Here is a 16,646-nt window from a genome sequence, read left to right on the forward strand (position 1 = left end):
CTTACTATAGAGGAAGTAACAAATGATTTGGAGGGATTGGCCAAACCACTGGAGCAGGGCTGAGATTACACTGAACTCCCCTTTGACACTTGGACCTGGCTGTTCTTAAAATCCCATCAAAGACAGCTAACACATGAGGATCTGGCCGTCATTAAGGCCGCAGCCATGCATCTGCATTAGCCATCTGCATCCTGGCCTGAAAAGCAGCAGTGCAGGAACAGCTAAACAACATTATTCTGCTCCTTGCTACCTCTAATTGAACTGCGGTATGAGAGGAACACATGTTCTGTCAGATCCTTTCATCTGTGCAATCTGTAGATTGGTTACGCATCACAGGGAACAAACTATCTCTAAGCTGACTAGAAGGCAGTGTGGATTCCATGGCTTCCTAATGTGTGTTAGCCTGAGTGCCAGTCTGTTTGTTACCATGAATATGCCTGCCAGCTGTTCTCCCCATGCTCTGAGAACGCGCCCTGGAATACCATCCGGGCCCATGGATTTGCGGTTGTTGACCTAATCGCTCGGTGACAGCTCTCACACCCAGCTCAATGATGTTGTTGTCAAATCATGCATAAAATGCATTGAGTTTGTCTGGTAGAGAGGCATCGTTTGGCAGATCATGGTTGGGTCTTCCTTTGTAATCCGTAATGGACTGTAGCCGCTGCCACATCAAATGATGACTCTGCGGAGGTCATAGTGGGCCTTCTTGTACTTATTCCTGTCTTCGGCCGTAGCATCAGGGTTGTCGGAGATAGCTCTGTGTGTGGTAGCCATGCTCACCTATGTTACAATGCTGTTCATTGACTACAGCTCAGCATTCAACAACATTATCCCCTCCAAGCTCGTCACCAAGCTTAGGACTCTGGGTCTGAACACCTCCCTCTGCAACTGGATCATGGAATTTCTGACAGGCCTTCCCCAAGTGGTGAGGGTAGGCAACATCACCTACACCACGCTGACCCTTAACATAGGGGCCCCACAGGGGTGTGTACTTAGTCCCCTCCTGTACTCCCTGTTCACCCATACTGTGTGGCCACGCACGACTCCAACACCACCATCAAGTTCGCTGACAACATGACGGTGGTAGGTCTGATCACTGGCGACAATGAGTCAGCCTACAGGGAGGGGGTCAGTGACCTGACAGTGTGGTGCCGGAGCAACAACCTCTCCCTCAACGTCAGCAAGACCAAGGAGCTGATTGTGGACTACAGGAAACAGGGTGGCGAACACGCCCCCATCCACATTGACGGGGCGGCAGTGGAGCAGGTAGACAGCTTCAAGTTCCTCAGTGTCCAAATCACTAAAGACTTCAAATGGTCCAAACACACACGCACAGTTGTGAAGAAGGCACAGGTGTCTTCCCCTCAGGAGGTTGAAAAGGTTTGGCATGGGCCCTCAGATCCTGAAAAGGTTCTACAGCTGTACCATTGAGAGCATATTGACTGGCTGAATCACTGCTTGATATGGCAATAGCACAGTCCTCCATCGCTTGGCGCTACAGAGGGTTGTGAGGACAGCCCAGTATATCACTGGGGCCGAGCTCCCTGCCACCCAGGAACTCTATATCAGGCGGTGTGAAAAGAAGGCCCAGAAAATTGTAAAAGACTCCGACCACCAAAGCCATAGACTATTTTCTCTGCTGCTGCATGGCAAGAGGTACCGGTGCATCAAGTCTTACACCAACAGGCTCTTGAACAGCCTCTATCACCAAGCAATACAACTGATAAATAGCAAACAAAATAGCTAGACAGACTATCTGAGTTGACCTCATATCTTTATTGACATTTTTTTTCCAGTATTTGCAATATTTGTCTGAATGCACACTCACAGGGCCCTACACACTCACACACACCGTCACTCCGACACACAAATACTCACTCCATCATTTGCTTCCTCACACGTAATTTGCACATACATTTATACTGACTCTACTCACCCACCCACATACAAGCTGCTGCTACTCTGTTTATCTTATATGCTGTAGCCTAGTCCTCTTACCCCTAAACATATCTACCTCCCTCACTCCAGTATCCCTGCACATGTAAATATGGTATTGGAACGGACTTTTTAAATATTTCCTGAATATAGTATGCTTACTTACTTTATTGTGTATTTCATATTTCTTATTCTTATTTCTATAGTTAGTTTATAGTTTTTTTTCTAGTAATACATTGTTATAGATTATTGCATTGTTGGGTTTTGAGTTCGTAAGAAAGGCATTTCATTGTACTTGTGCATGTGACATTAAAACTGAAACAATCATGCCAATTCCTTGTTACTCCTTGTCATACCAAATAAAATAGTTGGCAAGAGCACAAACAGATCTGGGACTAAATAGGGGTTGTTCATATTATTATAAATTTAAGCTTTGTCATAACCAGGGTCTGATGTGCAAGAAGCCAATGCAAGTCTTCAGTACTTCAGACAATAACCTACCAAGGGACTGCGGTTGAAAATTAGCCTGCTGGCAAAACCAGCACTTTTACTGAAACGTGGATTAATGTGCACTGTCCCTTTAAAAATAAACTCAAACTCAAGGTTACTCATCATGACAGCGTGGTTCACCGAACCATCTCCCTTGTATTACCAGTATTTTCTTCTTTGGTATGTCAGAGTACTATGTGAACATCCATCCATAACACTACATGGGGCCCATCTCTCAAGGCCCTGGGCTACCTGATGCCCTTACAGAAGCTCTTCTCTGGCATCACCTCACACATGGAGTTGCAGATATTTGACTGCTCCGACCCATCACCATACATATGATACACTCCTGGCTCCGACCCATCACCATACATCTGATACACTCCTGGCTCCGACCCATCACCATACATCTGATACACTCCTGGCTCCGACCCATCACCATACATCTTATACACTCCTGGCTCCGACCCATCACCATACATCTGATACACTCCTGGCTCCGACCCATCACCATACATCTGATACACTCCTGGCTCCGACCCATCACCATACATCTGATACACTCCTGGCTCCGACCCATCACCATACATCTGATACACTCCTGGCTCCGACCCATCACCATACATCTGATACACTCCTGGCTCCGACCCATCTCTCTACATCTGATACACTCCTGGCACACGTGACAGGCCTCTATAGACTGAGGCTAAAGCCACAGATACTGATGTGTTGTACTCCTAGATACCACTCTTTTAAAAACAGAAATATGCCAGATGCACACTTTTTCGGAAACCCAAATACTGATGACCTAATCGGTGATGACAGAAACCCTCTCTTCACCCAGTGACTTTGACCACATCCCTGCCACCATAATTTGGGAGAACGGGCTCGTGGTAATGACAGGAGCAGCTTCAGTGGAATGGCATGAAATACATCAAACACATGGTTTCAAGGTGTTTGATGCCATTCCATTTGCTCGGCTAGTATGTGCCGTTCTCCCCTCAGCAGCCTCCACTGTATGGATTAGTCTTGTATTCGTCTCTATGGTCCTCCCATGTGAGTGAATAGGCCTGTACAATTGCAATTCTCCTTTGCACCAACAGAGAGTACTAAATCACAAAATGTTCCAAGATGCAGTATTCATAATGTACCACAAGATGACGCTACATCTCAACACAAGCCATCAGTCTGAACAGTTTCACAAAAATAGGTCACCCATGGCAACATCATTGAAAGTATGTTAAATGTTTATTTTAATTTAATTTTTTACCTTTATTTAAATAGGAAAATTAGTTAAAAACAAATTCTTATTTACAATGACAGCCTACCCCAGCCAAACCCTAACCAGGGGCGACTATGGGACTCCCAATCACGGCCAGTTGTGATACAGCCTGGAATCAAACCGGGGTCTGTAGTGATGCCTCTAGCACTGAGATGCAGCACCTTAGACCGCTGCGCTACTCGGGAGCAATGACCTACTACTTGGATGGGACTGTAAATTAACAAACAAGAAGTCAAACACACTTAATTGAATAATTGTTTGTTTTTCTGCTAACTTAAACATTTGTGTCTTTCTAAATTAATTAGTATTTTTCCATGTACATTTTTATAAATAAAAGGCAAAACATACACTCTTTATAATGCGCACTTTCTGCACATCTGATCAATGCTTACCCGAATAGGAAGACCTTTGAAAGGGTCTCTATCACCGTCAATAAGGATGCCACTTCATCAACTGCTTGTCCTTATCCTTTGTACTACCTTCTGACACAGTCAACACAATAAACACGGTATTCTTAGCTCAGACGTTATGTTGTGTATTTACAGAGTGAGATTTGTACAGACACAATCCATCTGTTGGTGAAACACAGCTCGGTTGCAGCTTGAGAGAGTGACTCTGTTTTGGCTCACCAGCCCAACCTTCAATGATGGCTCATTCGTATCCAATGACGTGTCACCTATATTTAATGATGACAGAGACAAGAAGGCCAGGCACTGATGTCGAGTGACAGATAAGAGCATTGGGTTTCTACGCCATGCTGTTTGTCCAGAATTCTTGTGAACACGAGGGAAAATTGCCAGGCATGTGTGGTATGGCATTCTTGAAGTTGCTATGCTATGCCTTGCTATGAAGCCATTGGCTGATTCTTTAGGATATTTATCGTTAACAGTAATGTGATATGGTTTACGGTGGGATTTTACATTTTTTAAATACACATTTTTAGTCATTTAGCAGACACTCTTATCTAGAGCGACTTACAGGAGCATATTATAATGTTTACAATATACAATTATTTCACATAATACATTAATCATCGGGTGGCAGGTAGCCCAGTAATTTGAGTGTTGGGCCAGTGAACCAAAGGTTTCTAGATCAAATCCCCAAGGTAAAATGGGTTAAAGGCCTGTTAACTGTATAGTTATAACAGTAAAAGCTGTTTATCAGTTCAAATCTGTCTCCTTCCCAAAAGCGTTGGGAACAATTTATAAAGAAGTCTATCAAAAGGAAAAGTTGCCCAAAGACGTTCTCCCAGTAAACTTCAATATCAGATGTAAACATGCCTATAGCAGGCCTGGGCCTCTAGCCTAAATAACCTTTGACATAATGTACCGTAGCTCATCTTTGTTGCTGACTGCCGGACGGTATGATTTACTGCCGGACTGTATGACTGACTAACGGACCGATTCTGTTCCAAAAACGTTTCGTCTGTTGAAACACGTTTAGCAACATAACCCGTTTACTCCAAACGAAAACGAGAGTTTCTATTGGACAAATTCAAGTAGGTCCCTCCCCATTTCCTTCCGTTTGGTTCTTAAACGGCAATCGGTTTCCGTTGCAGGACGTAATGAATACACCCATTTTATGTTGTGGAAACCTTCCCGTTGTCAAATTAGAGTCGGTGAGCTGGGATAGACTGGGAGTTTGGTTCAGAGAAGGTCAGACATAGCCTACTGCCTGCCGGACAGGGCAAGAAGAGTAAAGACTGAATGTGGGACAGGACATCTGACGTGAACCATCTACGAAATAGTATCCCAATTGTTTCATCCAGCAATCAAGGATCTGACGAATGACAAAGATTGGCTGCGTAAACTTTGGCATTCAGGTCTGATCGTTTCTAAACCGGCCTGTTGTTGTTCGTGGAGGCTCTGAAAGAGAATCATGGCAAGGCGGACTGTGCACGAAGTAACAGTTCAAGATGTACAGAAGAGGAGAAATCCGAACAAACACTATGTAAGTCAAAAAGTTTTTTTTTCAGGAGAGGGCCGACCACGTCTGTATATTGTAGGAATGTATGTGCCACACATATTATGTTCGATAACATTTCTTGTTTCGATAAAGTAAAAACAAAGAGAGTATCGAATTACATTTGACTAAAACAGTCGCTGGAAGAAAAAAATACAGTGCGACCATGTTGCATGCATCTAAAGAAAAGTGGAGTGAGAGGTTTATCGTTGAAAATGTCCAATTTATTTTTTCTTTAGAGACCACATGTCAACATCTGGAAATAACCGAGCACCAGGCATGCGCTTTTTCTCAGACTCTTGGTGTTGTTTGTTTTAATTTCCACTTTATTAGGCTACTGTAGTAAACTATTATAAGTTGTTGGTTTGGTTTCTGATAACTTTTGCACACTTGGAATGTAGTCTACACCTGGTTATAACTTTATTAAATATTAAAAAACACACGACCAATATTGAAAACAGTTATTTCCAAAACTGCTGCCACTTTATTTTGTTATATTACCATTACAGTAAACTATAAACAGTAAAAGTATATGCAGGATGCTGTCGGAGGAACGATAAGGTCACCAGTGAGGTTCGTAATGCAGTCCAGGGCATGATTTTTCAATATTTTTATTTAACCTTTATTTAACTAGGCAAGTCTGTTGAGAACACATTATTAGGTGTATGTGTATGATAGGTGTATGTGTGTATAAAACCTGACACAGACCTTTCAAAACATCGCGAAGGTAGCCTTTGAATAGCTGTCATAGATTTTGATTGGTCTAATGTCTATTTCAGAACGGAGAGAGAGAACCATATATCTGAAGCGGAGAAGCAATGCATGATTTGAGTTACAGTGTGATTGTTTGGGTAGTCCATCCTGATGAGTTAAAACATCGATACAGTTACATATCGGTATATTATTTTTAAATTATATATCATATCGTTGTACAACTCCAGTATTTTTCCTTCATAACTTGTTCTCCATCTTCTTTTTAAACGGGGAGCCGAAAATGGAAATCCAATAAAATCACATTATCGAATTGCAAAACATAGAATCTTGAGAATCGCAAAACATATCATGTTGGCACCTAAGTATCATGATAATATCATATCTTAAGGTCCCTGGCAATTCGCAGCCCTACTGCCTACCAGGCCTTCATGCTCACCTATAGGCTACACACTGTAGTAGAAAACCGTGACCTCAGGTATTGGTATTTGCTGACCAGGAAGCACTCATCTATTCCCAAGGTCATTGTTAGCTCAGAGTACACAAGGCCTTGGCAGAATGTTTGAACAAGGAATGCCCTTCTGCACACTTCTGTCCAGGACAGAGAGCAGAAGCAATACATGCAGTTTGAGACTGTCTGGCATGAAGGTCCGGCCCATTTTTGTTTAGTCTTGACTACAACTTGTTGTGTTGCTCACTTCCATTACAATATTACCTTATACAAATGGACAGTAGGCTTACTACAACATTCCTGAGCCATCAGAATGATAATGAGAATGCCTTGTGTGCAGACTGCAAAACATGATGAAGCATGCTTACAATATACTGTATTCTACTTTCTGATGGTGCTGTGATCAGTGCATCCCATGGGTGTTTTTGTTGCTGTATCCAAGCATCCAAGCCACCTCAGGGTTTCTGTTTTGAATGATCTCTAATGCACAGTGAAAGGGTTAGGAGCTGAGTGTGGGCTGAGGCAGATGGAAGAATGTTTTCTTATTTCGATAACCACTCCTCAGTCTCCATAAAGGGTTTGAGTTTTTGGATGTATGATGATGATGTTGATGACTGGTTACGTCGTACAAAAATGCCCAGTGAGGTGCAGGATATAAAGATCTTGAGCTCCTGTGTCTCCTTCATCTGCTGGTTTACTGGTTGTGTGCCCTGCGTTGAGCCCTGTGTTTAGCATCTTCCACAGCGTTTCGTCTCCTACAGGGAGGGCAGGGAGTTGGGCCAGGCCGAGCTGGCCCGGCCTGGGACAGAGGCCAACAGAAGCACTCAGCCAGACATAATCAGTGTGGAGTTTCCGTCCGATAACCTCCCAGATTCTCTTTCTCACTTTACAAAAAAGAAAGTGTTTGTTACACTTGTATGTCAAGCACCAACAGGCCATTATTGAATGTTGACAGCCTGCAAGATGCTTTATATTCATTCACTGTCGGGTTAGTACTTTGATCTTAGAGTGGGTGATGCAAAATATGTCATATTTTCCAATGGTTGGTTTCACTGATGTTACAAGAAGAATCCCCAGTATTTCATGGCACCCCTAAAGGCATCAGCATGCTGCAGTTCTGCTATCGCCTAGCCAAACTCGGCGAAAAAAAATGTGTGTGCTGATATACTCCCTTAAAAGACCTTCGCTAAAAAAATTGGGAAAACAACGGCAAGAGTACTGTTTGTCCATTTTGAGATGCCATAGCCAGTACACACTTCCTCAAAATGGTCAGCATTATTCTATGATAGTTCTAGAAATCTGTCATTAATTTAGATGTTTTTGCAGAGGAGATCTTAGTCATGCAATTTCACATCTAACTAAGATGTTTGGTGCAGTATTTCTCAATGATAAAATGTACATGAAAACAAGTCGTCTCTTGTTGAATGACAAAAAAAAATAAAAAATTAAGTATCCCTACTGTTGACCAATCACCGACGAAGGGGCAACCGACTTCGGCTTGCCTCAAGAAAAAATGTCAGCCAAGTAAAAATGTTAGCCAAGTCCAAAGTTTAAAACGAACCAAAACCTCACAAAATGTTGTAATAATATATGCACAAACTCTTCCGAACTGTTTTGTATGGGAAGCATGCAGGCGCCTTAAATGGAAAATAGTGTTGAAATTAAGGAAACATACGGATAGAAACTTCAGGACAAAGGAATGGTCAATTTGCCTGTGTTTTGAATCTGAAAGAGCACAGTATTGACTCATGTAGTGCAATGTTCTGCTGTCACACAGTATTGGTATGTCATACAGTGCATTCAGAAAGTATTCAGACCCCTTGACTTTTTCCACATTTTGTTATGTTACAGCCTTATTCTAAAATGTGTTACATATTTTTTCCCTCATCAATCTACTTACAATACCCCATAATAACAAAGCAAAAACAGTTTTTTAGAAATTTTTGCAAAATAAAAACCTGGAAATATTACATTTATATAAGTATTCAGGCCCTTTGCTCAGTACTTTGTTGAAGCGCCTTTGGCAGTGATTACAGCCTCGAGTCTTCTTGGGTATGACAGTACAAGCTTGGCACACATATATTTGGGGAGTTTCTCACCTTCTTCTCTGCAGATCCTCTCAATCTCTGTCAGGTTGGATCGGGAGCGTCGCTGCACAGCTATTTTCAGGTCTCTCCAGAGATGTTCGATCGGGTTCAAGTCCGGGCTCTGACTGGACCACTCAAGGACATTCAGAGACTTGTCCCGAAGCCACTCATGCGTTGTCTTGGCTGTGGCTGTGTCATTGTCCTGTTGGAAGGTGAACCGTCGCCCCCAGTCTGAGGTCCTGAGCACTCTGGAGCAGGCTTTCATCAAGGATCTCTCTGTACTTTGCTCCGTTCATCTTTCCCTCTTTCGATCCTCCCTCGATCCCAGTCCCTGTCGCTGAAAAACATCCCCACAGTATAATGCTGCTACTGCAATGCTTCACTGTAGGGATGGTGCCAGGTTTCCTCCAGAAGTGACGCTTGGCATTCAGGCCAAATAGTTAAATCTTGGTTTCATCAGACCAGATACTCTTGTTTCTCATGGTCTGAGAGTCTTTAGGTGCCTTTTGGCAAACTCAAAGAGGGCTGTCATGTTCCTTTTACTGAGGAGTGGCTTCCATCTGGCCACTCTACCATAAAGGCCTGATTGGTGGAGTGCTGCAGAGATGGTTGTCCTTCTGGAAGGTTCTCCCATCTCCACAGAGGAACTCTGGAGCTCTGTCAGAGTCACCATTGGACTCTTGGTCACATCCCTGACCAAGGCCCTTCTCCCCCGATTGCTCAGTTTGGCTGGGTGGCCAGCTCTAGAAGAGTCTTGGTGGTTCTAAACTTCTTCCATTTAAGATTGATGGAGGCTACTGTGTTCTTGGGTACCTTCAATGCTGCAGACATTTGTTGGTACCCTTCCCCAGATCTGTGCCTCAACACAATCTTATCTCTGAGCTCTACGACAATTCCTACGACAATTGCTCTGACATGCACTGTCAACTGTGGGACCTTATATAGACAGGTGTGTGCCTTTCCAAATCATGTCCAATCAATTGAATTTACCACAGGTGGACTCCAATCAAGTTGTAGAAACATCTCAAGGATGATCAATGGAAACAGGATGCACCTGAGATCAATTTTGAGTCTCATAGCAAAGGGTCTGAATACTTATGTAAATAAGGTATTTCTGTTTTTTATTTTTCTACATTTGCAAACATTTCTTAAATCCTGTTTTGGCTTTGTCATTATCGGCTATTGTGTGTAGATCGATGAGGGAAAAATGTTTTTAATACATTTTAGAATAAGGCTGTAAAGTAACAAAATGTGGAAAAAGTCAATGGGTCTGAATACTTTCCGAATGCACTGTATGTCTATTGTCCATGCATCCTTTGCAAGACGACAATTGTGTTATCCCAATGCGTGAGTAGTAGACATGATCTTTTCCTTTTACACAGGAAATGATGATCTCACGGTGTGGGAAGGAAGTGATATCATATGAAAGGATGTCAGATCCATTCTGTAGAAAATGGTTGACATGACACCACATTGAACCACACAATGTACCTAGTAACTTAATTTGTCTTCCCTTGAATCCACGTCATTGTGGACTAGGTGTGACCATGAATCAGAAATGGAATCATCACCTTTGAAGCTATTATGGGTTTTAACAGCATATTGAGGTTATTACACTGTTACCATGAATATATGGAGCCATTTGAATTAATATGGGTCCTTGTCGTCACACCTATGCAGTAATAGTGACTATATGCTCTGTAAGAGTTAAAGGTTTTAAAAGTAACCCCTTTTGTTCTTTCTATCAGGTTTACATCATCAAAGTGTCTTGGTCTGATGGTAGCACTGAGGTCATCTTCAGGCGCTACAGCAAGTTCTTCGATCTGCAGGTGAGTTGGGAACAGCTATGGGAAAACAACAAAGTACAAACATACATGCACACTATATGGCCGCATTTTAAATGGCACCCTACTCCCTACATAGTACACTACTTTCTACCAGAGCCCATAGGCTATAAGCTGGGTGGTTTGAGCCCTGAATGCTGATTGGCTGACAGCCGTGGTATATCAGACCGTATACCACGGGTATGACAAAACATACATTTTTACTGCTCTAATTACGTTGGTAGCCAATAGCAATAAGGCACCTTGGGGGTTTGTGGTATATGGCCAATATACCACGGCTAAGGGCTGTGTTCAGGCACTCCGCGATGCGTTGTGCCTAAGAACAGCCCTTAGCCGTGGTATATTGGCCATGTACCATACCTCCTCATTTCTTATTTCTTAAATATACCATTGTACAGGCCTACCAATAGGAACACAGTGTTTGTGCCTGGGTCACTGAACCATGTGTTTTTGGTAATTACCTGCATATGAGTCGATTGGGAAAATGAACTAATGGATCCCGAATAAGCTGAATGTTGATTTGAACAGACAGCCACAAAAATAGAATAGAACGTCACACAGGCAGTTTACTGCATGGGGAGGGAATCTCCTCAGAGTTTCAGTTCCTTTTTCTGTGGCAATTGATCTCTGTTAAATATATCATCAATATGAATACTTGGTGTACATTGTGTCATATGTTCTGAGTGTAGATTAATGTAAGCAGGTAGGCCTATTGGAGATGCAGGGTCATATTGAGTCAGTGTGTATTTTTAAAATGGGGCATTCCCTCGTAGGCTTTTCAGCTGCTTCCTTCTCTGTTTAAAGCTCTGGGTGGGCTCTCAGAGTGGCATGTGAAATTCAGATAACCCTTATGATTACACCAGATCACATCTCCTGGTTTGGCCCATTGCTTTGGCCCATTGGTTTGGCCCATTGGTTTGGCGCTGGTACATGAAAAGGGGAAACAGTTAATTTATCATTCATTGAAATGGGCTTATGTCAATTCCTGTAAAGCTGTGGCTCAGACTGCAAGCTGGCTGACCGTTTATGACGGTGGCTGGTAGCGTCATCTTCTGAGAACTAAGGACTGTACTGCATACAAAATGCAACACACCCTATTACCTGTAAAGTGCCCTTTTGACCAGAGTCCTACACTCATGTCAAGGTACTATCTGTCCCCATAGGAGAGCCCTTTGAAAAACCCTTATGGCTGCAGGTAGAAAACTTTTGGGTTTCATGTAGAATCCTTTCTACAGAGGGTTCTACTTGGAACCCAAAACGGGTTCTCCTATGGGGACAGCTAGTGGGGGACACCTTTCGGAAACCTTTTTTCTAAAAGTGTAGGTCCAGGTCCAGAATAGTGCACTCTCTAAGGATAGGGTTCCATTGGGACACAGCCTGGACAGTGAAGGAGTGATGAGTCATTTCATCTGGCTACTGCTCCTTTGACGGTACTGACCCACCTGGATGCATCTCTCTGAGAGCCTGCCATGGTTGCTGTCTGTTGGTAAGGACATAAGACCAATGGGCTGGCCTGGGCTGAGCCGGTCTAGAATAGTGCTTCTCACTGTGGAACACGTCACCTGTTTGGCTGCGTCAATACTAGACTCCTCTGACTCGCTTTGTAAAAGATACAACATCAAAATATGATCTCATGACTCACAATGAGGAAAACTATTCACACACACACACACACACACACAATCCCTGTTCCTCCCTTCCTCTGACTCTCCCTGGGGTCGTCATCGCTCACTCCTCTCTGATGTCACTGCTGTCCATCCTGCAGGAGACAGCCTTTGTTTGAAAGTAATGGTCAGATGAACAGATCGGCTGGCAAACAAAGAACGATGACATGATCATACGCCTCAATATAATATATAACCACAGAGACGGGTTGTCTCTTGCATCACATCCCATCAATAGTGGCTAATGCTGTTGGCAGACTTATGGCTGTCTCTCCGCATGCAGGCCATAGGTCTGGGTTGATTCATGGTGCTGTGTTTGTCTTGTCCACAGTTCACATAGCTACAGTACATATGTCGATGGGGCCTAGTGGAGTCATCATAATGCAGTCCTCAGAGATATTGTCATAATACTTTTAACTAAGTTCCAAATTCTAGCAGAGAATACATTTTATTGAGCTTCTCTGTTAGTCATTGAGTCTATAAGACATTGAGGGAAGACGACAAAGACAGACAGGCTGTTATTATGACTGGTCTAGATGTCGCCGCACATTCTGTCTACTTTAATCTACCTGGTCCACTGATGGCAGCTGATGAGAGCTGTTACCTGTTGGTGAGGGCATAAAACAACTGTAACATAGTATTAGGCCAACTGCATCAAATGGAGCCGAGCAAACAAGCTCTGCACGTTGTTGTTTACTCCTCTCTAATTACTAATGCAGAGTTAGTATTTGTCTTTAGATTCCTAGACTTGAAGCCAGAATAGTTTCGTGAGCCATTTGAGATACAGTAGAAATGGAAACACAGGGTAGCCTAAACTAAATTGCATGCAAATTTCATGATGTAAGTGCCTTGAACCAAAATGACTGATGCATTGCATTGAAAAGTTATGGAAAATACAGACTCTGTTTCCATGGCACTAAGTACTGTTTCCATGCTCTACATCTGTCCACGTTGGACTTAATATGCCCTATCCTTGTGTCTAAATTCCAAAACCACTTTCGAATAGATACAAACTCTTATTCCTATGCATTGGTGTGATGTAAAGCGGATACTTGACTACTGTCTCCCTCAACTCACAGCTGTCACATATTTTCCACATGTGGTAATCGAGTAACAAAACCCTTTTAATGTGGAAAGAGGGCAATCCTCTGTTGAGATCATAGGGCTGCCTGTTGTGAGCAGCGTTTTGCACAAAAGCTAAAGAGGCTCTTATTCTCTGGTGCACAATAATTTGCTGGACCCTATTGCAATAAACTGGATCCCATGCTATAATTTTTGATCTGGAAACAATTAGACATAACATATGCCTTGACTTAGAAAATGCTGAACAGAAGATATGTGCGTCTGTAAATATAGTACATAGCAGTACTGTGCACTATGGAAATGAATGAATGTAAATGTAGATTTGAAGGGAAATCCAGCAGTTGACAATTGAGTGGTTTTTAATCCTGCAGGAATGCTTTGGAAAGGGAAAAGGAGGGTTTAAGGACAAAATCTATGTGGAAGACTTGTTCAGTATATGCATTAGTATGACTTGCCCATAAGCTAGCCTAGTAAAATGGCAAAGCTTATACACCTTTTCAAAATGAATTAAAATGAATTAAATTTCCTGGTATAATTTGAAGACAATAACCAAGAAATCCAATAGGGTGTTATATTCTCCTTGACATAGAAGATATCATCCATAGACAGATAGGCTAAACCTTGGACTTTTTACTTCAGTAGGACAAATGAGATGGAGTAGTATCTTAATTCACTCCACTCTTTTCCACCTAGCTGGCTTACTGGTGTCTCCTGCCTTTGTTTATGACCATGGAAATTTTTTTTTTAGGCAATGTCTGCCCAGCCGTCACTATGCCAGACTTGAAATGTGGGAGTTTAGTTTCACTGCTCAGTTTTTTCCCTTTTTATATTTAATTTTCTCCCTTTTTAAAAAGGGTTTTGAAAACCATGTGCTGAGCCAGCACATTGCTTACAGGGCAGACCGACGCAGTGGCAGGAAATGCAAGTCTAAACGAAGGCTCCTCACCTCACATGCTCTCAACAGCTAAGGAGAATGTTTTCACCAATTCCTATTGAAAACACATGACGTTGGTCTTTTTGAGTGTGATTCACTCATTTAAACCAATGTTTTCCAAAGCCTTAATATAAAATAACTCAAGTAAAAGTAAGTCACCCAGTAAAATTCTACTTGAGTAGAAGTTTAAAAGTATTTGGTTTAAAATATAAATACGTGTCAAAAGTAAATGTTATTGCTAAAATATACTTAAGTATCAAAAGTAAAAGTATAAATCATTTCAAATTCCTTATATTAAACCAGATGGCACCATTTTCTAGTTTTTTTTTTTATTCATGGAGAGCAACGGTCCAACATTCAGACATCATTTACAAACGAAGCATGTGTGTTTAGTGAGTCCGCCAGATCAGAGGCAGTAGGGATGACCAGGGATGCTTGGTTGATAAGTGCGTGAATTGGACTATTTTCCTGTCCTAGCAAACATTCAAAATAAAATAACTTTTGGGTGTCAAGAAAAATGTATGGAGTAAAAAGTACAATATTTTCTTTAGGAATGTAGTGAAGTAAAAGTTGTCAAAATATTAAGTAAAGTACAAATACCCCAAAAAACTACTTAAGTAGTACTTTAAATGATTTTTACTTAAGTACTTTACAGCACTGGAAATTCCAGAAAGAGATGTGGTTGTCGGAGGTGGCCTTTAACACTTATTCAGGTCCTGTTTTGAGAGGGAGACTCTGTGACGACCCTCCCACTCTGTCTGCTGTATTCTGTCTTTGTTCTTGTTTCCTTATTAGGATGCCGGTGGGCGGAGTTGGGAGGGTCGTCAGCTTCATGGGAAGCACCTGGGCCAGGTGTCTCCCAGGATAAATAGACCTCTTCCACATTCATGGAAGAGACTCTCTCCATGCAGACACCTTTGTAGATTGTGTTGTGGTTCTTGGTGGCCTTTTGTTTGTTTGCTTTGGGCACCTTTCAACACCCTGCATTATCACATTCATGCACGCAAAACTCACTTACACTACTGATTACTGATTACACACATCATTGTATATTTTCCTTAGTTGCTTTAGTTAATAAATATATATTTTGTTACTCCTTATCTCCACGTTGTCTCCCTTTGTTACGGGCTTTGAGCCGGTTCGTGACAAGTGGGGGCTCGTCCGGGATATTTGAACTATTGGTTTGGGAGACTGTGGAGGTACGTGTTTGGTTTGCATATTGTGGTTGAGTTTAATAGGCCCAGTATTGGTTGCCTTTGTTTGGATTGTGTGCTGCGTTGGAGAGAGTATAATGGTTAGTTTCCAGGCCCTGCCTAGCCTGGAAACGTTTGTTCTACTTTCTGTTGGGACATCAGTCTGAGGAGGTGAGTAAATCGGCTGTGTACCTCGGTAGGAGATTTGTGTAGGGTAGTGGAACTTGCTACCTGGAGCTATAGCCTTTTCCCCTGATAGGCTTAGTGACGTGTTTCAATTTTGGACATGTTGGGCATGGTTAAATGTTTGTTATTTTTGTGTGGTGTCTGTTGTTCCAGATCCAGAGAACAAAGGCCTTTGTGTCTGATAAGACTGACTGATGTAGTCACAGAAGAGGATATGAACCAGACAAATGATAGCTGTCCATCGCAAATTAACTTAGTCTCTGACCAAACAAGAATTTGCTGCCCAATTCATTAATTAATTTGATGCAAAATACTTATTTTAAGTCGCTCTGGATAAGAGTGTCTGCTAAATGACTAAAATGTAAGTTTAACTGTGTATCCCTTTATTCTGTTAGGTGTAGTGATGGAGGAGTCGTGTGATAACCCACCGTTACTCCCCTGGCTGTGACGTCATACCTCCCAGCAGACATCACACCTGGGACCCTACATTCTTTGTGGTTTCCTTGTTTACTCATTAATGTATTAGTCATTAACAGCCCTCTTTTTCGTCTGAATTAGTCAGCTAGCTCATCAATGAAAATACGTGGGATAGATGTCTGTGCCCAGTGGGTAGTCCATCACAACTAAAGTTAACAGTACCTCAGTAGGCCTACCATTGCCAAGAAAAAGTCTGTCAAATGAAGTCAGTATTTACTATTGTGTTGCTAGAACCCATTAAACCCATTCTCAAGTCATTAATTTGAGAGTTGTGTACATGATGTAACTGGCTGTCTGCAGCAGAGACAAGGCTACATATTCACCTTAGTCAGATGGCTTTCCTCATCT

The 16,646-nt window shown here is 42.2% G+C and overlaps 1 protein-coding gene across 5 annotated transcripts in view; it reads left to right on the forward strand.

The window, feature by feature from the left end:
• Positions 1–5,275: 5,275 nt before the first annotated feature.
• Positions 5,276–16,646, forward strand: part of sh3pxd2b (SH3 and PX domains 2B) — a 55,269-nt gene continuing 43,898 nt past the window's right edge. For 3 of the 5 annotated variants that reach the window (XM_021617493.2, XM_021617494.2, XM_021617495.2), the window contains exons 1-2: positions 5,276–5,656; positions 10,666–10,746. In XM_021617493.2, the coding sequence (XP_021473168.2) occupies positions 5,585–5,656; positions 10,666–10,746 (153 nt within the window). In that variant the 5' untranslated portion in view covers positions 5,276–5,584. Of the gene's footprint in view, positions 5,657–10,665; positions 10,747–15,486; positions 15,642–15,668; positions 15,807–16,646 lie in introns of those variants that run through there. The other 2 variants (XM_036989715.1, XM_036989716.1) reach the window with 2 other exon arrangements.

The sequence above is a fragment of the Oncorhynchus mykiss genome, chromosome 10 (genome assembly GCF_013265735.2).
Source record: "Oncorhynchus mykiss isolate Arlee chromosome 10, USDA_OmykA_1.1, whole genome shotgun sequence".
NCBI classification, from domain to species: domain Eukaryota; kingdom Metazoa; phylum Chordata; class Actinopteri; order Salmoniformes; family Salmonidae; genus Oncorhynchus; species Oncorhynchus mykiss.